The 26,641-nt window shown below is 53.7% G+C and overlaps 1 protein-coding gene across 1 annotated transcript in view; it reads right to left on the reverse strand.

The window, feature by feature from the left end:
• Nucleotides 1-6,231: 6,231 nt before the first annotated feature.
• Nucleotides 6,232-26,641, reverse strand: part of SLC9A1 (solute carrier family 9 member A1) — a 57,718-nt gene continuing 37,308 nt past the window's right edge. Inside the window, exons 2-12 of the mRNA XM_025403962.1 lie at nucleotides 21,449-21,909; nucleotides 16,836-17,086; nucleotides 15,253-15,470; nucleotides 13,259-13,461; nucleotides 10,634-10,723; nucleotides 10,097-10,167; nucleotides 9,810-9,983; nucleotides 9,442-9,556; nucleotides 9,151-9,252; nucleotides 8,626-8,698; nucleotides 6,232-8,069 (exon numbers count right to left, since the gene is read on the reverse strand). Of these exons, the coding sequence (XP_025259747.1) occupies nucleotides 7,732-8,069; nucleotides 8,626-8,698; nucleotides 9,151-9,252; nucleotides 9,442-9,556; nucleotides 9,810-9,983; nucleotides 10,097-10,167; nucleotides 10,634-10,723; nucleotides 13,259-13,461; nucleotides 15,253-15,470; nucleotides 16,836-17,086; nucleotides 21,449-21,909 (2,096 nt within the window). The 3' untranslated portion in view covers nucleotides 6,232-7,731. The remainder of the gene's footprint in view (nucleotides 8,070-8,625; nucleotides 8,699-9,150; nucleotides 9,253-9,441; nucleotides 9,557-9,809; nucleotides 9,984-10,096; nucleotides 10,168-10,633; nucleotides 10,724-13,258; nucleotides 13,462-15,252; nucleotides 15,471-16,835; nucleotides 17,087-21,448; nucleotides 21,910-26,641) is intronic.

Here is a 26,641-nt window from a genome sequence, read left to right on the forward strand (position 1 = left end):
CCCATCCTGTAGATGGCAACTTCTATTCCCAGCTACCCTGGTTCTTGCTTAATGGGCCCGTATACATGCTATGGTGGCAGGGATGACTGGCTATGTCTGGTGTGGTAGGCAGAGTAACAGCACTCCAAAAATGTCCATGGTCTAATCCTTAGAACTAAATATGTTGCATGGTACACGGCAAAGGGTGAATTTTTTTTTTTTTTTTTTGACACAGTCTTGCTCTCTCACTCAGGCTGGAGTGCAGTGGTGCGATCTCAGCTCACTGCAACCTCCACTTCCCGGGTTCAAGCGATTCTTCTGCCTCAGCCTCCCAAGTAGCTTGGTACTACAGGTACCCACCATCATGCCCAATTAGTTTTTGTATTTTTAGTAGAGACCGGGTTTTGTCACGTTGGCCAGGCTGGTCTCGAACTCCTGACCTCAAGAGATCCACCCACCTCAGTCTCCCAAAGTGCTGGGATTACAGGCGTGAGCCACTGTGACCAGCTGCAAAGGGTGAATTAAGGCAGAAGATGGAATAAGGTTGCTAATCAGGTGACATTACAAATAGGGAGATTGGCCGGGCGCAGTGGCTCACGCCTGTAATCCCTGCACTTTGGGAGGCTGAGGCGGACGGATCACGAGGTCAGGAGATCAAGACCATCCTGGTTAACACTGTGAAACCCCGTCTCTACTAAAAATACAAAAAATACAAAAGGGGGCAAGCTGGCCACCTACCGGCAGATTGATTACACCGACCCCCTGTCATGAAGACAGCAGTCTTTCTTTATTCTTTTTTCTTTCTTTTCTTTTCTTTCTTCTTTCTTTCTTTCCTTTTTTTTTTTTTTTCTGAGTCTCACTCTGTCGTCCAGTCTGGAGTGCAGTGGCGTGATCTCAGCTCACTGCAACCTCTGGCTCCTTGGTTCCAGTGATTCTCCTGCCTCAGCCTCCTGAGTAGCTGGGATTATGGGTGCCTGTCACCATGCCCGGCTAATTTTCATATTTTTGGTAGAAACAGGGTTTCACCATGTTGGCCAGGCTGGTCTCGAAGTCCTGACTTCAAGTGACCTGCCCACCTCGACCTCCCAACGTGCTGGGATTACAGGTGTGAGACACTGCGCCCGGCCCAGAACACACTGGTCTTAAAACAGGCCCTGCAACCAGAAGAAGCTGACTGGGCAGAACAGAGTTACAGCGCCAGGTGGGAGACAACCTCCGCAGCTGAGCTGTTGATGGGTAGGAGGCAGCACATGCTTGAAATCAGTGGCTAATACATGGTCCTACCTCTTTGACAACCGAAATACACAGGCCCAGGGACCAAGGGATGGATATGGGAGTAGCTTTTCTCACCACTATTCTCAATTACCTACTGGAGGAGTTTTGGCTTCCTATCCCCTCAATTTTGTGTTCAGTGTGTGAGCTTAATGCTCAAAGGAGGAACACTCCCTCCAGGGAATGTGAATATGACTCCTTTAGAATTGGAAGTAGAGAGGCCAGGAACGGTGGCTCACGCCTGTAATCCCAGCACTTCGGGAGGCCGAGGTGGGTGGATCACTTGAGGTCAGGAGTTTAAGACCAGTCTGGCCAACATGGTGAAACTCCGTCCCTACTAACAATACAAAAATTAGTCGGGCATGGTGGTGCATGCCTGTAATCCCAGCTACTTGGGAGGCTGGGGCATGAGAAGCACTTGAACCCAGGAGGTGGAGGTTGCAGTGAGCTGAGATCACACCACTGCACTCCACCCTGGGTGACAGAGCGAGACTCGTTTCAAAAAAAAAAAAAAGAATTGGAAGTAGAGTGTTCTCCTCTGGTCATTTTGAGGTCTGCATGTTGCTTAACTAAAAGGCAGAGAAAGAGGGTCAACTGTCCTGTACCTGACAGGGTGATTAGCTAGGATTGCCGGAAGGAAAATACGTTCCTGCTACACAATGTGGGGAGGGCAGAAGACAATGACAGAAAAGAGGGGATTCACCAGGTGCCTCAGTCCCCCCAGTCCCCCTTCCAGTATTGATAGGGAAGGGGAAATGTGACAAACATAAGACCAGAAGAGGCTGAACGGCACAGGAGTAAAGGTTTAGGACACCCCACCCATAAAAACCCCAGTCAACCAAAGTGCTGGCACATGGTTAGAGGAAAGTGGGGGTGGAGGAAGGATGCTGTGATTGCTAACTTGGGCCTGCTGACCAGCTGCCAAAGTGGGGGCTGTAGCAATTTTCTGTTGTTATTTGCATGCCCCACTGTCTTATTTAAAGAGCCCGGTTGCGGGGTGGCTCATGCCTGTAATCCCAGCACTTTGGGAAGCCGAGGTGGGCAGATCACGAGGTCAGGAGATCGAGACCATCCTGGCTAACACGGTGAAACCCCGTCTCTATTAAAAATACAAAAAATTAGCCAGGCGTTGTGGCAGGCGCCTGTAGTCCCAGCTACTCAGGAGGCTGAGGCAGGAGAATGGCGTGAACCCGGGAGGCAGAGCTTGCAGTGAGCCAAGATTGCGCCACTGCACTCCAGCCTGGGCAACAGAGCGAGACTCCGTCTCAAAAATAAATAAATAAATAAATAAATAAATAAATAAGCCCTGTTGATGACTAATGTGTCAAGTTAGGCTCCAGGTGAGTATGACTGAAGGTTAACAAGAACAGGGTGAATCTGACAAGGTTGATGGTGTTGATGAGACTGTTCCTTCCATTAAAAAAAAAAATGGGCCGGGCGCGGTGGCTCAAGCCTGTAATCCCAGCACTTTGGGAGGCCGAGACGGGCGGATCACGAGGTCAGGAGATTGAGACCATCCTGGCTGACACGGTGAAACCCCGTCTCTACTAAAAAATACAAAAACTTAGCCGGGCGAGGTGGCGGGCGCCTGTAGTCCCAGCTACTCGGGAGGCTGAGGCAGGAGAATGGCGTAAACCCAGGAGGTGGAGCTTGCAGTGAGCTGAGATCTGGCCACTGCACTCCAGCCTGGGCGACAGAGCGAGACTCCGTCTCAAAAAAAAAAAAAAAAAAGAAGATGAAATTCACATAACATAAAACTAACCATTTTAAAGCAAATACTTCAGTGGTGTCTAGTACATTCATGATGTTGTACAATCATCACCACAACCTATTTCCCAATCTTTTTCATCATCCCAAACAGAAATTCTGCAACCATTAAGCAACAGGGACATGAGTTTTTCACCCAAAGGACAAGAGTGGGTGCAGAGGGGTAAAAGGAATAGCCCTGCTTGGATCTCGTTTCCCTTCCACATCCACACTCCCCATTCGATGAAGGGCCAACCTGCTCTGGCTGCCTTCCCTTCGGGCTTTCAGTTGGGATTGGCCAGTGGGAGGCACCATCAGGATGAAACCTGTCCACCCCCAACCTGCCTGACGCCCTCTCTGGCAGGGGCTGTTGTAAACATGGCCACAGCTCTAGCTGGGCAGTCCCCTCCCATGATGAGAGCTCCCTCCTCTTGCCCTTTCAGCTCTATGGGTTGTAACGGCTTCCTGTAGCGTGAACCCTGCTGGGTCCCATCCTTGGTAGGTTCCCACAACCCTGCCCACATCTCCAGTTAATCCCTTAGTTGAAGGCTCTTGGTACCCCTTTGAATATACAGTCGGCCTCTGTACCCTCGGGTTCTGCAGCCTCAGATTCAACCTAGCACAAATTGAAAACATAAAAACAAGTAAACAAAAAATAACAATACAATAAAAATACAACTTTAAAAACCAGTATAACAACTTTTTTTTTTTTTTTTTTAAGACAGGGTCTTGCTGTCGCCCAGGCTGGAGTGCAGTGGCGCAAACATGGCTTACTGCAGTCACGACCTCCTGGGCTCCAGCAATCCTCCCACCTCAGCCTCCCAAGTAGCTGGGACCATAGGCGTGCACCACCATGCCCAAGCAAATTTTGTATTTTTTGTAGAGATGGGGTTTCACCGTGTTGCACAGGCTGGTCTTGAATTCCTAGGCTCAAGTGATCTGCCCATCTCCGCCTCCCAAAGTGCCGAGGTTATAGGAGTGAGCCATCATACCTAGCCGACAACTACTTACACAGCATTTACATTGTATTAGGTATTATAGGTAATCTATGGATGATTTACAGTATATGGGAAGATGAGTGTTGGTTATATGCAAATGTATTCATCTCTTGGTATCCATGGAGGATTGGTTCCAGGACCGTCCCAGGTACCAAAATTCATGGAAACTCAAGTCCCTTATATAAAATAATGTAGTATTTGCCTATAACCTACATACATTCTCCCATATATATTTTTTTGTTGCCCAAGCTGGAGTGCAGTGGCACAATCTCGGCTCACTGGAAAGTCCACCTCCTGGGTTCAAGTGATTCTCCTGCCTCAGCCTCCCCAGTAGCTAGGACAATAGGCATGCTCCACCACACCCAGCTAATTTTTTTATTTTTAGTAGAGACGAGGTTTCACCATGTTGGTCAGGCTGGTCTCAAACTCCTATCCTCAAATGATCCACCTGCCTCGGCCTCCCAAAGTGCTGGTACTACAGGTGTGAACCATCGTGCCCAGCCATTCTCCCATATACGTTAAATCATCTCTAGATTACAACGTAAATACTATGTAAATAGTTGTTACACTTTATTATTTGAAATTTTTCCCCCAATATTTTCAATTTGCAGTTGGTTGAATCCATGGATGCAGAACCCATGAAGGGCCAACAGCACTATACCATTTTACATCAGGAACTTAAGCATCCAAGGATTTTGGTTTCCATGTGGATCCTGGAACCAATCCCCGGAAAATATGGAGGGATGGCTGTAACATCCATTTCCTGCTAGGGAACAGATGGATACAGGAATAATCCTTTAATAATAACCCTGTAATCCTCTTGAAACTAACCACTTCAGATTTTGTAAGTCAAACCAGTTCCATACTCAGGTCCCAGCCCGGGCAAAGGAGATGCTTTCCTGGACAGCCCAGGTTCGAAGGGTGCCTGGGGTGCGTGCCAAGGCCCCACTGCCCTCTGGTGGTTGGATCCAGGAAATGCACCTCAGGGCTCCAGCCTCTGCTGAATCGACCCCATTAGGAATTGAGCGATCCTTACCCCAAATGCTTGAAAGCAGAAGTGTTTCAGATTTTGGAATATTTGTACATACATAATGAGATATCTTGGGGATAGAATCCAAGTCTAAACATGAAATTCATTTGTTTCATATACAGTTTCTACAAATAGCCTGAAAGCAATGTTTATATATATATATATATATATATATATATATATATATATATATTTTATATATTTTTTTTTTGAGACAGAGTCTTGCTCTGTTGCCCAGGCTAGAATGCAATGGTTCGATCTCAGCTCACTGGAACCTCCACCTCCTGGGTTCAAGTGATTCTCCTGCCTCAGCCTCCCGAGTAGCTGGGATTACAGGCATACACCACCATGCCCAGCTAATTTTTGTATTTTTAGTAGAGATGGGGTTTTGCCATGTTGGCCAGACTGGTCTCGAACTCCTGACCTCAGGTGATCCGCCCAGTTTGGCCTCCCAAAGTGCTGGGATTACAGGCATAAGCCATCGCACCCGGCCCAATTTTATATATTTTAAATAATTTTGCGCATGAAGCAAAGTTTTGACTGCAACCTGTCTCATGAGGTCAGATGTGCATTCTCCATTCGTGGCGTTGTGCTGGGTTTTCTGATTAGGGATGATCAGTCTGCACACACCCGAGCTTATCTCATGCAGGGGTCACTGTCCCCACTTTACAGGTGAGAACTTGAGGGCTCCAGTGACTTCCCACTGCCCTTTTGGTCTTCCCACGGTTAAGAGCAAAATCTTAACCGTGGAACACGAGGCCCCATCCTTGCCTCCCCTGTCACTCTGACCCAGCCACCTGGCTTTTTCTCAGGTCCCAGTGTTCGTGGGCACAGCTCCCAGTTACAATGTTTGGGAACTTTCTGGGTCCTTTTCCACCCGGAGGCTTCAGCTCCTTCTTCAGTCCCCTCCTGGGGATATCACTCACTCGGGACTCAGGAGGGTCCTCCTCGCCATCCCCTCCCTCTCCTCTGCCTTATTCACCTCTTGCACAAACACTTGGCACTGGTTAGTGCCGCTCTCCCCCACGGGGCAGGGCACGTCCTGCTTAGCTTGTTGCAGTATCTCAGTGCCTGGCATGTGGGAACAACCATCCCAGCAGCTGACAGCCATGAAGTGTTTCTGTGCCAGCCTTTGAACTAAGTACTTCAGGCCCCCAGGCCATTCTCCCTCCTAAAGACCCTTGTCCCCAGGAAGCAGCCCTTGACTCTATTAAAAACTCACATTGATTTATTAGAATATGAAAAAGATTCAGTTTCTTCTGTACAGGCGGCAGAGTGGCAGCAGCTGCGGTGGCTTGGTACATGGTTGTTGACGTCACCCTTGCATGGTGACTCCTGCCCAAACAGCACTTGCATGGAGAGGAGGATGGACAGATGGGCTGAGGACCCATGGCCCAGTCCCCTGCAAAGAGGGACACTCTGACTATTGCACAATCCTGGGGGAGTGCCCCAGGGACAGGGGGAAGGAGTGTGTGTGAGCAAAGGTCTCTGGGGGCCCAGGATTCTGCCCAACCCACCAGCCCCGGGGGACAGGAGATCCTCAGGGGAGGCCTTCTCCCCCCACCCCCGACCGCCTCCACAATGGGCTCCATGGCAGGCAGGGTGTGGTACACACGAGGGAAAGGTTCCAGGGGCCAAACCCAGGGTGGGGGAAGTAAGAGCAGGCCAGCAGGACTGGAGGTCAGGCCCAAGAGCTAGGCAGGTGCCAAGAGGCCAGCATCTGTGAGGCTGGAGAGACTCTTGATTAGGAGTGGGAGTTACTTCTGATGTCACAGTCTTCGGGCAATAGTTAAGAGCCCAGCAGGCAGAGAAACATGGGGGACGGGGTTGAACAGACAGGCACAAATGAAGAAGGGTAATTCCTGGAGTGTGAGGAGTTAGAGGCAGAGCACTGTTCAGCCAGGGGTTTTCAAAATGTTTTAAAAAACAGGAGTGCCCTCCGTGCAAATAATCATATATAGAAGTGTGAACAAACGAAACTTAAAAAGGCAGCACATTCTGGAGCCACGGCCAGTCCTTCCCCCAGCAGCATCCCCTGAGGGGCCCAGTGGTCCCCGTGGGAGCACAGTTCGGAAAGCTCTGAGTCACGTCACTGTCGACCTAGAAACCACCCCTGCTCCAGGCAGAGACGCTCAGAGATGCCCTCAGCCCGCAGCTCTGAGTAAGGACAGGTTGGGGTGGTAGCCAGGGTGACAGAGCTGGCAGGAGTGTGAGACCTTGGTGGGTCAGCAGTCCCTCCCCCAGCCATGTGACTGGTACCCCTGGCGTGTCCCCTAATAAAGCAGGGCCTGCTCGAGGGAGGCCTCAGCTCCCTCCCTTCCTGGGTGGGACCACTGCTGAGCCAGAGACTCTTTGGTTAGAAACTAAGATTGGTCTGAATGAGGAGGAGGATGAGGCAGAGGGAGGAGCCTCCGAGGCCCTAGTCCAGGTCCGGGAGAAGCCCGGATCTAGGGAGAGGCAGAGCCGGCCTCACCAGCCCCAGCAGTTCTGCCAAATGGATTGGGGAGGCAGCTCTGGTGGGGCGGATGCTCCCCAGGAGGCAGTGGCGGGGAGCTGTGCTGGGGTGGGGGCTGTGGGCCCAGCTGCCATGCGGTAGGGGGAGGGGCAGGGCCAATCCGGGTCAGGAAGGGCAAGGGGAGCCCCCAGCAGCCCCTGCTCTGGTGGGAGAGTCTGTGAGGGGACGGGCGCTGCCTGCTGGCTCTGGCGCTACTGCCCCTTAGGGATGAACGGCTCTCCCTCCCCAGGCTCAGGGTGCGGGCCTGGGTCACTGAGGCAGCGCTGTATCCTCTGGGAGCTGGGGCTGTCACTGGGTGCGGGGGTGAAGACATCGTCGGTTCCTGGGGTCGAAGGCTCCTTGCTCCGCATCATGATACCCCCATCGTCCTCCTCGTCCTCCTCGACCACCTTCACAGGATCCCGGCTCAACCCCAAGACCTTGCCCTTCAGCTCCTCGTTCACCAGGTCCACAGACTCGGGTGACTGCGGGGAGGCCGGGTCGATGGTGATGACAGGCAGGTCCTCCTTCGGCTCATACGCCAGTGGGTCTGGGACCAAAAGCAAGACACAAGCTGGATTCTGCTCTGGAGCCCAGCCCAGCACGTGCCACTCGCCGCGTCAGCGCTTCCTGCAGGTCTTCTCATGAGCACAGCTGTCCTGGTCCCAACGGGCCTCAGAAGCAGGCCTCTGAGACCCTCCACCCCACAACTTCTCTTCCTCAGACTGTGCCCCTCTCCTCTGACAGGGGCTCCCAGAGGTGTCCCTCCACAGGCCAAGACCTGGGGCTCCTCCCGGCATGAGTCTACCCTGGGGCCCTGCCCTCACGTTCCCCACACGCGTTAGGGGTTTTGAAGGGGCAGATACCCTGCCTTCCTGCCAGGCACCATGGCTCTCCCAGCTCCCCACACAGTCCTCATCCAGAACGTCTCTGTCCCTAGGGATGGCCCCTGACGTAGAAGCAGCTCATGGCTTGGGAGGGGCCCCTGAGGTCAGCGAGGGCCAGGCCTGTCCTCCCAGTGGCTGGGGCCTGTTCCTGTGGAGCCCCATCCTCAGGAGGCGGCGGCTCGGAGCGCCCAGACCTGAGGCCCCTCACCAGGCCCTTACCTGAGCCGATGCGGGCCCGAGACATGGTGGGCGAGTCCAGCTTGTGGGCTGGCACTGTCAGGTAGTTGTTGATCTGCCAGAGAGGACAGACAGGGTGAGCACAGGCAGCTGGGCAGAGGGAGCCCCTCAGGACAGAACCCGGCCACTGCCACCCCACCTTCCGTGTATGCGGGGCGCTCGCTCCCCGTCCCTTGTGCCTGTGTGGGCAGCCGTACTGACCCTTCAGGAGCTCCTGAGGGCTCAACCCAGGCTCCTGTCACAGCCTCCCTCAACACACCTACACTGCCCAGCCTTAAATCCACCCATTCCTCTGTCCCCTGCCACTGCCCTAACCCAGGCCACACTCCACACCCCCACGCCAATCCCTTGCTTAGAACTCTTCATGGCTCTCCATGCCCTTACACGGCCAACAAGCCCCTCGAAAGCCAAACCCTGTTCCTAGAATGGGTACATTTCCGCAGAGGCTGTGGCGGAGCTTGGGTGAGTGGGGTGGGATACAGGTTCCCAGAGAAAGGCAGAGGCTACCTTCTGCTCCAGCTGCCGGGCCTTCTGCCTCCGGAGCAGCATCTGGTTCCAGGCTTCCTCGTAGGGGTCCGCCACCAGCGTGTGTCTGTTGTAGGACCGCAGCTGTGGAAGGCACAGCATCAGGGCAGTGCAGGCGCCGGAAGGCTCTGGTCATGGAGGGGTGGGGGCAGTTCTGGAGGCCAGGCCAGCCCTGGGGTGGGTGCCGAGGGGCACGGGCAGGGCAGGGCTGCTGTGGAGAGGGGCTGAAGGGCTCCTGTACCCCGGGGGTCGGGCTGGGGAGCAGGCCCTCACCCGCTGCCTGGTCTTCTGCAAGTTGTTCCTCAGGATTTTGCGAATCTCCTCCTCCTTGTCCTTGGACAGTGCTGGCAGGATGCGCTCAGAAGGCAGGGACTTGGGGTGGATGTTCCTGGGACAACAGGACATAGGTTAGGTCCCCAAGATTCTTGGGATCCTAAAGCCTCCCAGGTTTGGCTAGAAGGAAGTCACCCTAGGGATGACCCAGGTGGGCACCAAAGCCTCAGGTTCTTAGTGTGAGCCCACAGCTCTCTTGTCCGCCCCAACAGGACAACAGAGGGCCCTGCCCTCAGGTGGCCGCCTCCAGCTGGGCTGGAGGGGCCGGTGTGTGGGAGCAGAAGCTGCCTGGTTGCCCCGGCACTCACTGCATGGAGACGGTGGAGACGGCAGAGGGGATCTTGCCCATGCCCCCGCTCTCCACCAGCTCGATAGCCTGCTTCATCTCCATCTTGTGGTAGAAGGCGATGAGTTGGGGCTCCTTGGAGCGCTCGCCGGCTATCAGACACTTCTTCACGTATTTCTTATTAAACCGGTTGAGCCTGGTGGGAGAGGAGGGAGATGGATGGAGCCAGCTCCCAGGAGTGGGGAGATGCCCAGGCCCAGGAGACCCTTGCCTGCCCCTCCCGGCCTGCCCACCAGGCCTGCCACCTACTTGTCCTTCCAGTGGTGGTGACCGTAGTGGCCACAGATGTCCTCGATGCCTGTCAGAAGGTGGTCCAGGAACTGAAAGGGGCCCAGGGCCAGGTCAAGCCTCGCTGTGGGGCACCTTCCCTACCAAGACCCCTGACTAGCCCCACTCCCTCCTGTGGCTGCAGCCTTGCTGGGCCCAGCCCTGTGGTTCCATGAGCAGCCAGCAGGTGGCGCCCACACTCCACTCATCAAACCCAGTGGCCCTGACTCTGGATATCTTGAACCCTGGCCTGTGTCTGGCTGAGCCCCCTTCTCTAATCCCACCCGGGATCCATGCCTAGGATAGGTCTCAAATGGAGGCAGAGATGGCATGATGCCCCCTCCTCAGGCTCCCAGCTGCTCACACCACGGACCTTCCTATGGCTCCTGGGGCAGAGGGAGACCCCGGGCACCAGCACAGGGAGGAGCGGCTAATGCGGGGCAGGGACATGAGGCCCAGCTGCTCCCCATCTCCCTGTTCCTCCTCCTGCAACCGAGGGCCCAGCCCGCACTCCAGTACCTGCGTGTGGATCTCCTCGTTGATGGAGCGCTTCGTCTCTTGCTTTTTCTTCACAGCCAACAGGTCTACCAGGGGCCGAATGGTCATGCCCTGGGAGGCAGGCAGATGTCAGGCACTCTAGTTCTGCTACCCAAGCAGGGAGACCACAGAGCCTCCCTATGCCCACCCTAGACCCCCAAGGCTAGGATGCCCTCTCTGCTTTGCCCTCTCCCAGGACCCAAGGGTGTGAGAACTCTCCCACCTCCCGGCACTTATCTAAAGACAAGTCCTTAAGGCCTGCTTCTTCCTGGAGACACGGGCAGAGGTTTCACTGCCAAATGACCCGCATGCTGGTCATCTGGCCTGGGCCAGGCAGCAGCCAGCCTGGGTTCAGATATAGACAGCACCGCAGACTCGCTCTACAACCCCAAGGAAGTCAGGGAAAACCACCTCTGCACTGCCTCCCTACCAGGACTGCGAGAAGGACCAAGTAATAACAGCAGCAGTGGATGGAACTGCACACCTGCCATGTGACCAACACATGTGCTTGGAAGTGTTCTAGCATCAGCTCTCTAATACCCACACACTAAAAGGCAGGTCCTTCCATTGTCCCTATTTAACAGATGCAGAAACTGAGGCTCAGAGAGGTTAAGCAGCTTTCTAAGATTCCACAGAAGCAGTAAAGCCATGGTTCAAACCCAGGCAGGCTGGCTCTGAAGGGAGGCCCCCTCCCCAGTGCTGCCTTCAATGAAAATGGGCTTGGAAAATCATTAGCACAACCAACTTGTAAAATCAAGGTGAAAAAAATATTTTTGAAGACGGAAGCAGTGCAAGAGGACAAAAGTAGCAGCCTCCTCCTCTCCTTTTTCTTTCTTTTTTTTTTTTTTTTTGAGACGGAGTCGTGCTATTGCCCAGGCTGAAGTGCAGTGGCATGATCTTGGCTCACTGCAATCTCTGCCTCCCGGGTTCAAGCAATTTTCCTGCCTCAGCCTCTGAGTAGCTGGGATTACAGGCGCCCATCACCACACCCAGCTACTTCTTGTATTTTTAGTAGAGACAGGGTTTCACCATGTTGGCCAGGCTGGTCTTAAACTCTTGACCTCAGGCAATCCGCCTGCCTCAGCCTCCCAAATTGCTGGGATTACAGGCATGAGCCACCATGCCCAGCCTCTCTCCTTTTTTTTTAACTCGAGACAGAGTCTCACTCTGTTACACAGGCTGGAGGAGTACAGTGGCGCAATCACAGCTAACAGCTGCCTTAACCTCCTGTGCTCAAGCTATCCCCTCCTACCTCAGCTTCCCAAGTAGCTGGGACTATAGGCGTGCACCACCACACCTGCCTATTTTTTTTATTTTTTTGTAGAGACAAGGTCTTGCCATGTTGCCTAGGCTGCTCTTGAACTCCTGGGCTCAAAGGATCCTCCTGCCTACGCCTCCCAAAGTACTGGGATTATAGGCGTGAGCCACTGCACCAGGGTCCCCTCTCCCTTTAAAGGACAGAAAATAAGCCCAGCCCCAGGTTTCCCCTATCTTTTTTCCTCGAGAGAAAGCAAAGATGTATCCCATCTAGGGCTTTTTGAGGATCAGTGCCCAGAAAAGACAGAAGGGATGGTAAAGAAATGGAGGCTCAGACAGAGTGTTTCTCATTTGCCCAAGGTCAGACAAAGTCAGGTAAGGAAGAGCAATTTGCACCATCACAGGCTGGGCGTCCTTGGGGACCTTAGGCAGGAAAGTGGCTCTCAGCTAAGCCTGGGCCAGTTAAATGCACAGAAATCACTGACCAGCAGGCTGGAAGGATTCTTGGGAATCATCTCACCCAGTTCCCTCACTTTATAGATGGGAACTGAGACCCAGAGAAGCAGGGGGTCTTTCTTAGGGTCAAATGGACACCAACACAGAGCTAGGGCTGACTCCAGGCTTCCTGCTGCCTATCTCAGAGCCCTTTCCAGTTCCCCATGCTGTGATATTACTCCCATTTTACAGATGCAGAAACTGAGACCCTAAGATATGAAATCTCTTGCCTAAAGCTCTACAATGAGTTGGTAGCAAAGAGAGATCTTGGGCCTATTGACTGTACCCACTTCTCTTTTTTTTTTCTTTTTTGAGACGGAATTTCACTCTTGCCCAGGCTGAAGTGCAATGGCGCGATCTCAGCTCACTGCAACCTCTGCCTCCCGGGTTCAAGTGATTCTCCTGCCTGCTGGGATTACAGGCATGCGTCACCACGCCCAGCTAATTTTGTATTTTTAGTAGAGGCAGGGTTTCACCATGTTGGTCAGGCTGGTCTCAAACTCCTGACCTCAGGTGATCCACCCCCTCAGCTTCCCAAAGTGCTGGGATTACAGGCGTGAGCCACCACGCCCGGCCAGTACCCACTTCTCTTAATGCTCTATGAGTTCCAAATTAAGTTGGGCAGCATTCTGGTTCCTTTACATTTTGATCAGTCACTCTGCAATGACTCATCACAATTCTCATTTTATGACTGAAGAAACTGAGGCCCAGAAAGGGGGAGTGGCTTGCCCAAGGTCACTCAGCAAGTTAGTGGTGGAGCTGGGACTAGAATCGCATTTCAAATCACACGCTTTCCTCTCTTTCCACGGGAACAGCATCAGGGTCCCTAGGGCCTTCTCTGCCCTGGCCCAGCACCTGCACAAAGACGGTGAAGAAGATGACGGTGATGATGGCAGTGAGGAATAGGTCACACATAGGGAAGTGCTTCTTGTCCAGGAGGTAGCCCAGAGAGAAGGCGATGGCCCCTCGCAGGCCCCCATAGGCGATGATGAATTGGTCCTTGGGGGTCAGCTTCACGATGCGGAACTTGTTGATGAACCAGGTCAAGCCCAGCACGCCTGCAGGGGAGGGGATGGGGGGATGAGGGTCAGGTCGCTGTCCCCAGTCCCTCCTAGCTTCTGCATCAGTGATTTCTCTGCGTATCCAGGAAGTCTCCACTACTAAGCCCACCCCGCTCACTCAATTCCTGGGTCCCTCAGCCCAGAGTGCCCTGAACCCCTCAATTCAAGAGCTGGGTGGATCCTTAAGGGACTTCTCCAACCTGGATGTGCTTTAGAGACATCATGGAGGCCTCCAGTGACTGGAGGGTGGGGGGCAGGAAGAGGGAGAAAAGGTCAAACAAGATGGGTCCCAGGTCAATACTCGTTAAATGTGACAGGTATGTTGGAGGGGTCATGATCCTATTCTCTCTACTTCTCTAAGTACTTGAAATTTTCCATAATAAAGCATAAAAAATGCAGAGGGCTGGGCCCAACCTCCACCCACAGAACCAGAATCCCTGGAGGATGAGGCTCAGGAACAAAGGGGATTTCAAAAGTGCACCAAATAAATGTGAGGTCGCACCAGGCGTGGGGACACAGACCTAACCCTCAGAGAGGAAATGAGAGATCCAGGAGGAGGCGACGGAGGCACTGGGGTGAGGTATGTGGGGCACATGTGAGTGGAACCCATGCACCTGGGGCCCGGTCCTCACGTGTGCCCCAGCCTGCCGCATAGGTTTGGAGGACTGCATGTGGCTTTGCACACAGTTCAGCACGTGCTCACGTCACCTGTGCTTGAGACAGTGCAGAGAGCACTCAGCTCAGAGTCACAGACCTATGTTCTGTGGGCCTCAGGCCCCTTGTCAGGACAGCCACAGGCTCAGAGTCTCAGGGCCCCCTCACTTTGACACAGTTGACTCTGTCTCCAGAGACTACAGCCTTGCTGTGACACAGGCTTCTCCCAGCTCAAGGGCCCATCATGGAAACAGGAAGCCCCTCCTGTCTAGCTGTGCTGGGAGCAGGCAGGAGCCAATCAGGAAGCCTCCACCACAAACTGNCCAGCCCCTACACACACATCCAGCCTCTCCACACACACACATACACACACACACCCAGTCCCTCCACACACACCCAGCCGCTCCACACACACACCAGCCCCTACACACACACCCAGCCACTCCACACACAAACACACCCAGCCCCTACACACACACACCCAGCCCCTACACACAGCCCCTCAACACACACCCCATTTCCTCCACACACACACCCAGCCCCCCAGACACACCCCCCAGCCCCTCCACAGACACACCCAGCTCCTCCCGACACAAAGCACCTCCCCAACACACACACAGCCCCTCCACACAACACACTATACACACCCAGTCCCTCCACACAAACACACACAACCCCTACATACACCCAGCCCCTACACACAAACACACACAACCCCTACACACACACCCAGCCCCTACACACACACAACACACACACAAAGCTCTTCCACACAACACACTATACACACACACTGCACCATAGCCCAACCCCTCCACACAGCACACACACATATACAAAGCCCCTTCATACAACATACTACACACACACACCCCCAACCCCTCCACATAACACTACATACACACCACACACACATCCAGCCCCCAACAATGCACTACACGCACCACACACGCAATACACGTACACACACGACATAGCCCAGCCCCTCCACACAATCCACACTGCACCACATGCACACACCACATAGCCTGGCCCTTCCACATAGTGCACTACACACCCCACACACACAGCACCACAGCCTACCACCTCCCACACATACCACACCCCCCCCCCAACCCCAGCCCTGGCCCTCACCCAGCACGCGGGCGATGAGGCAGAAGAGGAGGGTGCTGATGACGAAGGTCCAGTTCCAGTGGTGGGAGCCAGCCACCGTGGAGACGCCAAGGAAGATGAAGATGAGGGTCTCGCTGACGCTGCTCCACATCTTCAGGAAGTATTTGATGGTGGTGTGGGACTTGTGGGAGATGTTGGCCTCCACATAGGGGCGCATCACCACTCCCGAGGCTATAAGCCTGGGGCAGGAAAGAGCGGGGTCAGGGCTCCACGTCGAGCTGCACCTGCCCGAGCCCCTCCGCTGCCAGGGGCAATGGGGCCATGACCAAGATGCCTGTGTTCCGAGCTCCTCTATGGGCCAGGGGCCCGCTGTGTGCTTTACACCCTGTTGCCACTCATCCTCACATCAACCCTACAGACACGGGTCTATTCCTCCATTTTTAAAATGAGTGATCTTGGCTGGGCACGGTGGCTCATGCCTGTAATCCCAGCACTTTGGGAGACGGAGACAGGCAGCTCACTTGAGGCCAGGAATTTGAGACCAGCCTGGCCAACGTGGTGAAACCCAGTCTCTTCTAAAAATACAAAAATTAGCTGGGCGCGGTGGTGGGCACCTGTAATCCCACGTAATTGAGAGGCTGAGGTGGGAGAATCTCTTGAACCCAGAAGGTGGAGGCTGCAGTGAGCTGAGATTGTGCCACTGCACTCCAGTCTGGGTGACAGAGTGAGATCCCGTCTCAAAAAGAAAAAAAAAAGAGAGAAATCTGATTCTAAGAGAAATAGTCACCTGTCCCGTCACGCTGCCTGCAGGTAGCAAAGGCAAGACACACAAACCACACTGTGTCCAACTCCAAAGCCTGCACTTTTGCCCCAAGGCCACGCTGCCACTTGACCCAACAGGAGTCAATGACACAGGCCCATGGTCTCCTGGGTTTCTTCCCCTCAAGGGTGGCATCTGCCACTGCACGGGGGTCTCCACAGGGAGCTCTGTTCCAAGCAGCTGCTTGGAGCTCGGGGTCCTCCCAGCCCAGTGCTCACACCCAGGCTCTGCTCCTGCAAGCCAGGGGTCCTGAACCCCAGTTCTGCCTTGCCTCGGCACTGGAACACGTTCGCCCCTCACTGCCTCTCCACACCCCATTCTCCCCATTTCCAGACCTGGCGGGGGCCTTAGGACCGCCAGGACTCAGGCCTGGTGAGCCTCCTACTGGGGCTGCTAAGGGGACTCCCTGTGAGACAAATGAAGTAGCAGGACTGTGGCTTTCCTCAGCTTGAAGCTTGGTGGCTTCCAACGCTCTGCTCTCATCTACTCTGGGCTTGCCCTCATGCAGGTCACTCTTGCCTCATCTGCTCATAGCCTGAAATGCTCTCTCCAGATTCCTGGACCCCAGGGTGCCTAGCAGAAGTGCCCCTCTTCTAGGAAGCCACTGATGCCCTCGGCCATTTAAATGGCTACCAAGCACGCCTGGAGCCTGGAGCTCATGTCTCATGCCTGGAGCTCAAGGCTGGGCCCTGGGAGCTCCGTGACCCTACAAGCCTGGGGAATCCAAGCTGGCAGCCCCCGTCCCCACCCTGGCAAGCCCACTGCCTGCTGCACGCAGACTCACGCCATGATGCCTGACAGGTGGAAGAGCTCGGCCGACAAGTAGGCCATGTAGCTGTAGAGGAAGACGAAGAGCGGCTCGATGACCCGGATGTGCGAGGTAAATCGGGAGGTGAAGGCTGCGATGACCCCGTAGACCACGCCTACAAACACCCCGCCCAGGGCCACCACGAAGAAGCTCAGGAAGCCAAGGAAGATGTCCACGATGCCCACGTGCTCATAGTTGGCAAACTCCTCAAAGAGGTGATACAGGACCTGGGGAGGGTGTGTAGGCTGGTGGGTGAGAGGAGAGGGCCCTGGCCCCACGGCTCCCTGGGGTCCACCCAGGGCGATCCTGTCCCCTCCGTTAACCATGGCCACAAGAAGAGGCCACACGGTAGCAGAGAAACCCTAGTGCCAAGGAGGTGCTCAAAACCTCAGCCTGGGGCTGCGGGGCTTGGCTTGCTCTGGGCCGGCCACGTGCCACACTGGTGAAGGGTGGACCCTGGGGAGCTCTGTGAAGACCCTGAAGCCAAACTGCCTGGACTGGAATCCTGGCTCTGTCTCTCCTGAGCTGTGTAAAGGAAGCAAATTCATCTTCCTGTGTTTCAGTTTTCTCCGTCTATAAAATAAGGATAATAATGCCAACTTTTAGGACTGCTGTGAGGACTAAATCAGCGAATCAAGTGCTCGGAGCCTTACCTGATGCAGTGTTAGCCACACCTGGTGCTATCAAGTCTGCCTCTCACTGCCTGACCTTGGGTATGTCATACCCATCACTGGGTTTCAGTCCCTCCTTCAGCACAAAAAAGGGACATTCACACAACGAACTAGAAGGTGATTTCTTAACCTCTGGAGCTTTCTGAAAATACATATGTTCAGGCCATACTGGACTTGGACTCTCTGGGATAGGGCCAAGAAATCTCTATGTAACAAGCCCCCCAGGGATTGCAATGAACAGCCAAGTTCAGATGCTATGGAATTAGAGGCTCGCTAAGGTGCCCCTGTCTCCTGGACTGGGAAACAGATGGTCACTGCAACCCTACCATCAGACGTTTAAGTGGCACTTCATATGCTGTAAAGCCCTTTGATGGTCTTTATCCGAGTCGACACTCAACCACCATGTGAGGCAGGTGGGTCAAGGATGCTCCTTTGCTAAACTGAGGCTCACAGTGGTGAAACAACATGCCAGGGGGCCCCCAGCCCAGGAGTAGAACTGGGCCCAGAACTTGTTCCCTGACAGCCATGGCTGAGGCCTCCTTAGCAGGCTCGGCTTTGAGGGTCTGCCCCGCCTGTTGCTGGGTCCCTGAGCTGCCTGGCTCAAGGCTGTCCTAGACAGCTCTGTCAGGAAGCAGCAGGGACTTTCCAGGCCTGGGGGAAGGGAGGGGAGGACTTGAGGATCCATGACAGGGAACCCTCCAAAGCCCCCAGGACCTGGAGCAGGAGGAATGGACTGTGAGGAGTGACCTGTCTAGGGCACAGACCTGAGACCAGGCAGCTCAGGGTCGGCCTCCGGCTTTACTCTCTGGGAAATGGGGCACTCACACCCGTGCTCAGAGCTCCAGAAAGACCTGACTTGGGCCAGGCAGGAAGGGGAGATGCAGAGCACTGGCCAGACCTGGTGCTGCCTGGCCCCAGCCGTCTGGGGGATAGGGCAGGGCTCCAGCAGCAGACAGCCTCTTAGCAGGGGCATGCTCAGCCGTGGGCTACCTAAACTCATTCCTGGCCTGAGGGGATTCATGGGTCCTCATGGTCTACCACATGGGCCCATGGAGTGGGCACAGAGGGGAAAGTCCTCCTTTCCGGCCTGGTGCTATTATCCCTGGAACTACAGAGAAGCAGAGTAACACAGTGGTAAGCACTTGGGCTTTGGACTCAGACTACGGATTTGAACCTCAGCTATATCATATATCAGGCTAATGTAACCTCTCTGTCCCTCAGTTTCCTCATCTCAAAAAACTGGGATATAACTGTGTCAACCTCATGGAGTTACTGTACAGATTAAATGAGGCAACACAGGCCAGGCACCAAGGCTCACGCCTGTAATCTCAGCACTCTGGGAGGCCAAGGAGAAAGCATGGCTTGTGCTCGGGAGATTGAGACCAGCCCAGGCAATATAATGAGACCCCATATCTACAAAATAAACAAATAAATACATTAGCTGGGTGTGATGGCCAGCACCTGCAGTCCCACCTACTTGGGAGGCTAAGAGGGGAGGATCATTTGAGGAGTTTGAGGCTGCAGTGAGCTATGATTGTGCCATTGCACTCCTGGGTGACACTGTCTGTGTGACAGAAGGAGACTCTGTCTCTAAACAAATAAATAAAAATGAGGCAATACACATTCAGACAGGAAGCACCCAGTGAACACCAGCAATCACTACCACCGCTGCCACTGCCTTTGGGAGACACGACCGTGGGTCCACAAGTGGCTGGGTCTGTTACCTGCTTGATGCAACCATGCCCCAAGCTCCACAGCAGTGCTCACCTGAACCCCAACACCCAGATCCCACTGGAGAGGGCTTTATCTTTGGCACCCACTGGCTTCACAGACATCAGTGAGTATGACTCACTAACGTAAGTAACCCTGTAAGAAGCCTGGGAGGATGACAGGCTGAGTACTGCAATCCCTATGTCACAGATGGGGAAACTGAGGCTCATATGGTAATCCTGGGCAACAGCCTGTGCTAGAGGAAGCCAGGACGGAGGCCTGCCTGCTCAGGCCAGGCTGCTGCTCTACCCAGCCTCATGAGGAGGCCAGGTAGGAACAGGAAGCTGAGGCTGCCAGCAGCCGAACACCACAGTCTGTCTCTACTCTGAGGTGCTGCTTCCTGAGGGCTGGGGCTGCAGAGGAGGGAGTCATGGCCTGAACATGCACATGTGCCCTTGAGCTTTCCTGTGAGTGCAGCTGCTCTGAGGGGGACAGCTCAGGAGGGGGTGGAAGTGTTCTCACAACACAATGTTTGAATAGGCACATGCACACATCTGTTTCCCAAGGAAACCAGCTGGGAGGAAGGGCATGTGCAGGTGTATATGGCGCCACCACGTGCAGATCCTGAACGAAAGCACTAATCGTCTGCCACTTTGCAGCTATCAAAGGTGAGGCCGGCTGGGCGCGGTGGCTCACGCCTGTAATCCCAGCACTTTGGGAGGCTGAGGTGGGTGGATCACCTGAGGTCAGGAGTTCGAGATCAGCCTGGCCAACATGGCGAAACCCGGTCTCTACTAAAAACACAAAAATTAGCTGGGCATGGTGACACACGCCTGTAATCCCAGCTACTTGGGAGGCTGAGGAAGGAGAACTGCTTGAACCTGGGAGGCGGAGGTTGCAGTGAGCTGAGATTGCAACACTGCACTCCTGTCTGGGAGACAGAGCAAGATTCCATCTCAGAAAAAAAAAAAAAAAGGTGAGGGCCACAGAGGTATAGCATTTGCTTAAGGTCGCACAGCAAGCAAGTGGCCAACTTATTTTACTTATCACCTTCTAGATGTTTTGGAGACAAGGTCCCTTTCCATAATCTCTGCCCAAAAACTGTGCACAAACCGAATTCTAACTTAAGATACAGCCAACATGAGAGCTGAAAGACCCCTCACAGATGACATAGTCTGTGAAGAGGGAACTGAGGCACAGAGAGTAAAAGTAATTTGCCCAAGATCACATCAAAATGCAAGTGACGGGCCAGGCTTGTTGGTTCAGGTCTGTAATCTCAGCACTTTGGGAGGCTGAGGCAGGATTGTTTGAGGCCAAGAGTTCAAGACCAGCCTGGGTAACATGGTCAAACCCCATCTCTACAAAAAATTTAAAAAATTAGCCAGGTGTGGTGCTGCATGCCTGTAGTCCTAGCCACTTGGAAGGCTGAGGCAGGAGGATCTCAGGCCCAGGTATTTGAGGCTGCAGTGAGTTATGACCATACCATTTCACCAGCCTAGGAGACAGGGCAAAACCCTGTCTCTTAAAAAACAAAAAGCAAGTCAAGTCAAGGAGAGAGCATATAACCTAGCAAAACCAAGAGTTTAGGCCCTGGAGTCAGACAGACCTGGTTCAATCACTAACTGGTTCATACTCCAGCAGGTTATTTAACTTCTTTGGGACTGTGTCCTCCCCTGGAAAATGAGAATAATAAGCACCTCCTAAGGCAGCCATGAGGACTTAAATGAGATAATCCATGCCAAACGGCTCAGCATGGTGCCTGGCACTCAGGAAGGGGAAATGGGCCTTAGCTGTGTTTTTTTTTTTTTTTTTTTTTTTTTGAGAAAGAGTCTCGCTCTGTCGCCCAGGCTGGAGTGCAGTGGCCAGATCTCAGCTCACTGCAAGCGCCACCTCCTGGGTTCACACCATTCTCCTTCCTCAGCCTCCCGAGTAGCTGAGACTACAGGCGCCTGCCGCCACGCCCAGCTAATTTTTTGTATTTTTAGTAGAGACAGGGTTTCACCGTGGTAGCCAGGATGGTCTCAATCTCCTGACCTCGTGATCCACCCACCTCGGCCTCCTGAAGTGCTGGGATTACAGGCATGAGCCACCGTGCCCGGCCCCAGCTGTTTTTATTACTGTTATTAACGAGCGGATGAGGGATTCACTGCTCGGCCTGGATTCGGGTTTGTACCGTTTGGACATGGGCATGGCCCCTGGCCTCCTCACCACAGTGACGGCGTCATTGAGCAAGGACTCCCCAAAGACAAGGATGTGCAGCAGCTCATTGATGTGAATTTCCTCAAAGACAGCCAGAACCGCCACGGGGTCCACGGCCGAGATGATGCTGCCGAAGAGCAGGTTGTCCAGGAGGCCGATGTTGTTGATCTGCTCACCGCCCACCAGGCACACGGCGTACATGAGGCCGCCCAGGAAGAAGGCGTTCCACAGTGTGCCCACCACGGCAAAGATCAGGATGGTGCCCAGGTTTTCTGTGAACTGCCGCAGCGGCAGGAAGTAACCGGCGTCCAGGATGATGGGCGGCAGCAGGAAGAGGAAGAAGACGTCGGACTGCAGGAAGGGGGGTGTCTCGCCTACACCCTTGATCAGGCCCCCCACCAGCAGCCCCACCACGATCAGCAGGCAGCTCTCCGGGACGATGCTTGAGATAGTGGGGATCACATGGAAACCTGCGGAGGGCGAGAGAACGGGAGGCCATGGGCTTTCGGAGGAGCCGGGAGAACAGAAGGCTGGGGACGGGCCGGGGATGAGGAGCGCAGCTGGCCAGAGGTGCACAGGCTGGGTCTCAGAGGGCTGCTCTGTTAACTCTCTGAGCCGCTGCTTCCTCGCCTGGAAGGGACAATGCTAGCTTCACAGGTTTGCCATCATAAACCAAGTGACAGTGTTTTTAAAGCACTTTTTTCAAAGGATACATACATGCTATCTCTGTCGCTGTCATAAAATGTTATCAAGTAGCAGTTCTATATGCCTCCAGAAGGCAGAAATTATAAATTGATTACTGACGTGCCAAGTACCCACGGGCATCACCTACGCCTGAACCCAAGGCATTATTCCAGGCACAAGTTCAGGGAGGCAGATCTGAGCTCAACCTGAGGAATAACAATCTAACAATTCTGAGGGAAGATGGCAGTTCCCTATCACGGAGCTGTTTAAGCAGAAGGCAGACAACCAGCTGGTGGGGAGTGGCATAGGAGACAGAAGAAAGCACAGAAGAATCTAAGAATACCAGCGTGGGAAGGAACTTGGGGATAATAAGGCCTGGGGTCTGCAAACCTGCAAAAGAGTAGGCTTTCCAGCTGAGTCCAGGCAGCTGCCTGAGACATGGCTCAAGGACGCCAATGGCAACCAGGTTTGGCAGGTGAGATAAAATCTATTTGCTATCCCACTTTTAGCTCAATGCCACCCACTTTAAAGATGGGGCAACTAAGGCTCAGAAAAGGGAAGGGACTTGCCCAAAGTCACACAGGAAATGGGGAGCAGAACCAGATAGAACCCAGGTCTAATGCCCCAGTTCCCATCAAACTGCACAGTTCTGTAATTCAAGCTCGCCTATCCTTCCCTTCCATCAAGGCCTCCTCACACACCCTTCTGCCTGAGACCCACCAGCCATCTCCCCAGGCCGCGTCCTGGCCAGCAGCAGGCCGCTCTGCTGTATTCCACCTTGAGGCTCCAAACCCAGAGCTGAGAAGTTGCAAAAATCCCCATGAGAGGGGCCTCTCTCAATACCAGGTATGACCAGAGAACCCTGAGCTCCTGTGAATGGTTTCTATTGTTTGTTTTGTTTTGGGGTGGGAAAGTAGGTGGAAAAACCTGAGCATCTAGTTGTATGTTGGGTACCATGCTCCTAGGGGTGGCAGAGTCAAGAGTCATAGTCATAGTCATAGTCATGACCCTTTGCTCAAGAGGAAAGTTCTCTCTGGCCTGGCACAGTGGCTCATGTCTGTAATTCCAGCACTTTAGGAGGCTGGGGTGGGAGGATCACTTGAGGTCAATAATTTGACACCAGCTTGTACAACATAGGAGACCTCATCTCCACTTAAAAAAAAAAAAAAAAAGCTGGGCATGGTGTGCGCCTGTAGTCCCAACTAGTCAGGAGGGCTGAGGCAGGAGGATCACTTGAGCCCAGCCTCAAAAAAATAAATAAATAAACAAACAAACAAACAAACAAACAAAAGCAAGGCTCTTTCTCCTCTCCTTCCCTATCTTGCAAGCTCTGTGCAGGCAGATCCCGTAACTGCTTATCATTATACACCCAGGGCTAAGACACTAGAGGTGCTCAACAAATACTGGCTGACTTGAAAATACACAGGGCTGGGACATCACCCAAGATTTCCGAGAACCTGCATGCCTGGCCAGGCCTCTGCTCTCATTACTTACTCTTGAGATCCTTGGGACAGAGGAGGAACTTCCCTCTCCATGCCCAAAGCCCTTCCTACTCTCAGGTAGGAATCTGGGCAGTGCTAGTACAGTGACAAGTCAAAGTTCACACTGCTGGCTGGGCACAGTGGCTCACGCCTGTAATTCCAGCACTTTGGGAGGCCAAGGTGGGTGGATCACCTGAGGTCAAGAGTTCAAGACGAGTCTGACCAATATGGTGAAACACTGTCTCTACTAAAAATATAAAAATTGGCCAGGCATGGTGGCGGGCACCTGTAGTCCCAGCTACTTGGGAGGCTGAGACAGGAGAATTGCTTGAACCTGGGAGGTGGAAGTTACAGTGAGTTAAGATTGCACCATTGCACTCCAGCCTGGGCAACAGAGCAAGATTCCATCTCAAAAAAAAAAAAAGAAAAGAAAAAAAAAAGTTCACACACTGAACACTATCCAGGCCCAGAATCCTGGCACAATGCCAAGCACCCTGGGACACTCAAAACACATTGGGAAAAAAAGACATCGCCATCCTAGGCCAAGAGGACCTCGAAGGCACCATGTGCATTCTCCTGATTTCAAAATAGACATGACCAAAAGTCACTTTTTGTTCATCTACTTTCCACATCAATAAAAGCGAAAATAATTCCAAAATCACCTCTTTTGCTGAAAAGTACCCCAGTCTTTGTACTGTCCACCAGTCAACATCCAGTGTGTAGCTGGCTGGTCCACTGGGAAGGGCTAGTCATGTTGGGCCCAAGTCTCTCTTGCTGTAGAGGATAAAGCCCATGTTTTCAGCACAGCCTCTGTCATCTGGTCTTGCCTCATGTCCCATTCTCCCCACTGTCAACTCTTAGGTTTCAGCCTTGCCAAATTCCTTGCAATTGCCCCATATGAGCCACATCCTCTTTTGCCTGCCAACCTTCGCCTAGTCTAGTTCCTCTCTAGAAATCATTCCTCTACCCCTACCCCCACTGTATGTGGCTGACATCATATCCTCTGCCTGCCTCCTCCTCCAGGAAGTATTCCCTGACCACCACTTGTCTGCCCAGGTTAGGGCAGGAATCTTCTGGTGCCTCCCTCTCTCATAGCCTTCAATCTGCAGTCATCTCCCAGGTTCCTATCTTTCTTCCTGGCACCCACTGAGATCAGTCAGACAACCCAGGCAGAAGCAGCTGAGGTAAGACAATGGCACCACACCCCAAAGACCTGCAGTGTCCTGGAGGGGAGACAGGTACAGCACAGGGGAGATAAGCAGGATGAAGATTTAGGGGAGCAGAGCTCCTTCAAGGCAGGGGCCAGAAAGCACCTTCCCAAGGCCAGAAGTCTAGCTCCAGCCAGCTGCATGCTGGCCCCCTCCACAGCCTCCCTGCCCCTGACCTGGCGTGAGCACCAAGAGCTGCCTTAGGGGAAGGCAGAGTCTAAAGAGAGTCCAGCGCAGGCAGATGATGGCTTCCACCTCCACCTAAGAGGTCAGGCCCTAAAAATGCCTCCTACCCCCACTCTGTGCCATCAGCCCAATCCACAGAGCTTTCCTGGCCCCATAAATCGCCAGACAGTGCCTGGGAGACCCAGAGAAGAGTTGGCCACAGCTCCTGCCTGGGGAGGGGGCAGGCATGTGAAACAAGCCAAGAGTAGCAACATAAAGAAGGCTCCTCAGCTCTGAGGGTGTCCCATGAGCCAGAACTGTGCTGGGAGCCTGGCACACACCATCTCATTCAGTTCTCACCACAGTCCTTGGGATAGGTATTGCCTCCATTTTGCAGAAGACAAAGCTGAGCTCGGCAAGGTTATGCCGCTTCGCCAGTGTCTAAGGGAGGACCTCTATTCTAGCTTAGGTGTCTCAAACCTGTAGCAGAGGACGCTAATTAATTCTTTACTCAAAGCTCGGTATTTTCTCTGAGCCAGGCCATATTGGACACTGAAGACATTGAGGTGACTCAGACTCTGAACCTCCGTGAGCAGCTAATGGGGAGGGCCACGCTATTCCAGCCCTTGGAGCTTCTATGACCAGGTGAACAGACAGCTGGCATTCCTATTGGACACAAGAAAAGCAAGCTCTGAGAGGAGGCTGGATGCACTGAGCCAGGCCAACCACGACTGGGTCCTGCGCCTCCTGACTACAGCACAGCGACCTCTTTCTCCTTCAGCCAGCTCCAGAGTACTTGGGGCTGGAGCCATGTTCCCGGAGCTGGTTTCCCCGGCTTTCCTGTTTTGGCTCTGGCGCTCAGTGAGCTGAAGGGGCTCTAGGCCCTGATGGGCTCTCTGGACCTGAGGGGAGGGCCGGGCCGGGCTGGGCCAGGCTGATGAGAAAGGTCTGAGATCCACTCTTGGCTCCCTGCCCACGGGTAGGAGGCACATTACTGGAAAGCACTTCCAGGGCTGGGGGAGGAAGGGATTCTGTCATCAGAAGGAGGCTCCTTCAGGAGCAATGGCTCAGGCAAGTGGGAAGCAGCCCCTGGACCTGTGCTGGCTTGTCCCTCTCCCAACGTCCTGACTCCACCAACTGCGCTCACTCTGCATCCCTGCAGAGTCCCCACAAAGTGTAAGGCGCTTGCTGACTCCTGGTGTGGTGAAAGGGGCACAGAAGGATGGCTGGGGCCCCTGGAACCCTGACAAAAGCCCTGCATGGAGGCAAGATCCCAGGATGCCAAGAGATGAGGCAAAACTTTCAGGGCCCAAACATGCAGCAGCAGTGATGTCACCAGGGTGAAATCAGGGGTGGGAAGAGACAGAGTAAGAACCAGAGACGTGAGAGCTGGAATGGATCTTGGAGAGCATCTAAATTCTCCATTATACAGTCAGGGAAATGGAGACAGAGACAGCCAGTGACCTGTCATTGATCACGTGTCCAGTTCTACCCCAGTAGTCCGTGACACTCCAAGCCCTGTGGTGTGCACAAGCCACACAGCCTCCTTCGAGGACGTCCAGTCCTCCCAGAACAAGGAGGCACGAAAGTGTGGAATTTGGCATCTCCAAGCGCAGCCACAGGCCAAACCCTCTGACACAGTTCAGAGTTGGCTCTCCTTTTAC

The sequence above is a fragment of the Theropithecus gelada genome, chromosome 1 (genome assembly GCF_003255815.1).
Source record: "Theropithecus gelada isolate Dixy chromosome 1, Tgel_1.0, whole genome shotgun sequence".
In the NCBI taxonomy this organism is placed as follows: domain Eukaryota; kingdom Metazoa; phylum Chordata; class Mammalia; order Primates; family Cercopithecidae; genus Theropithecus; species Theropithecus gelada.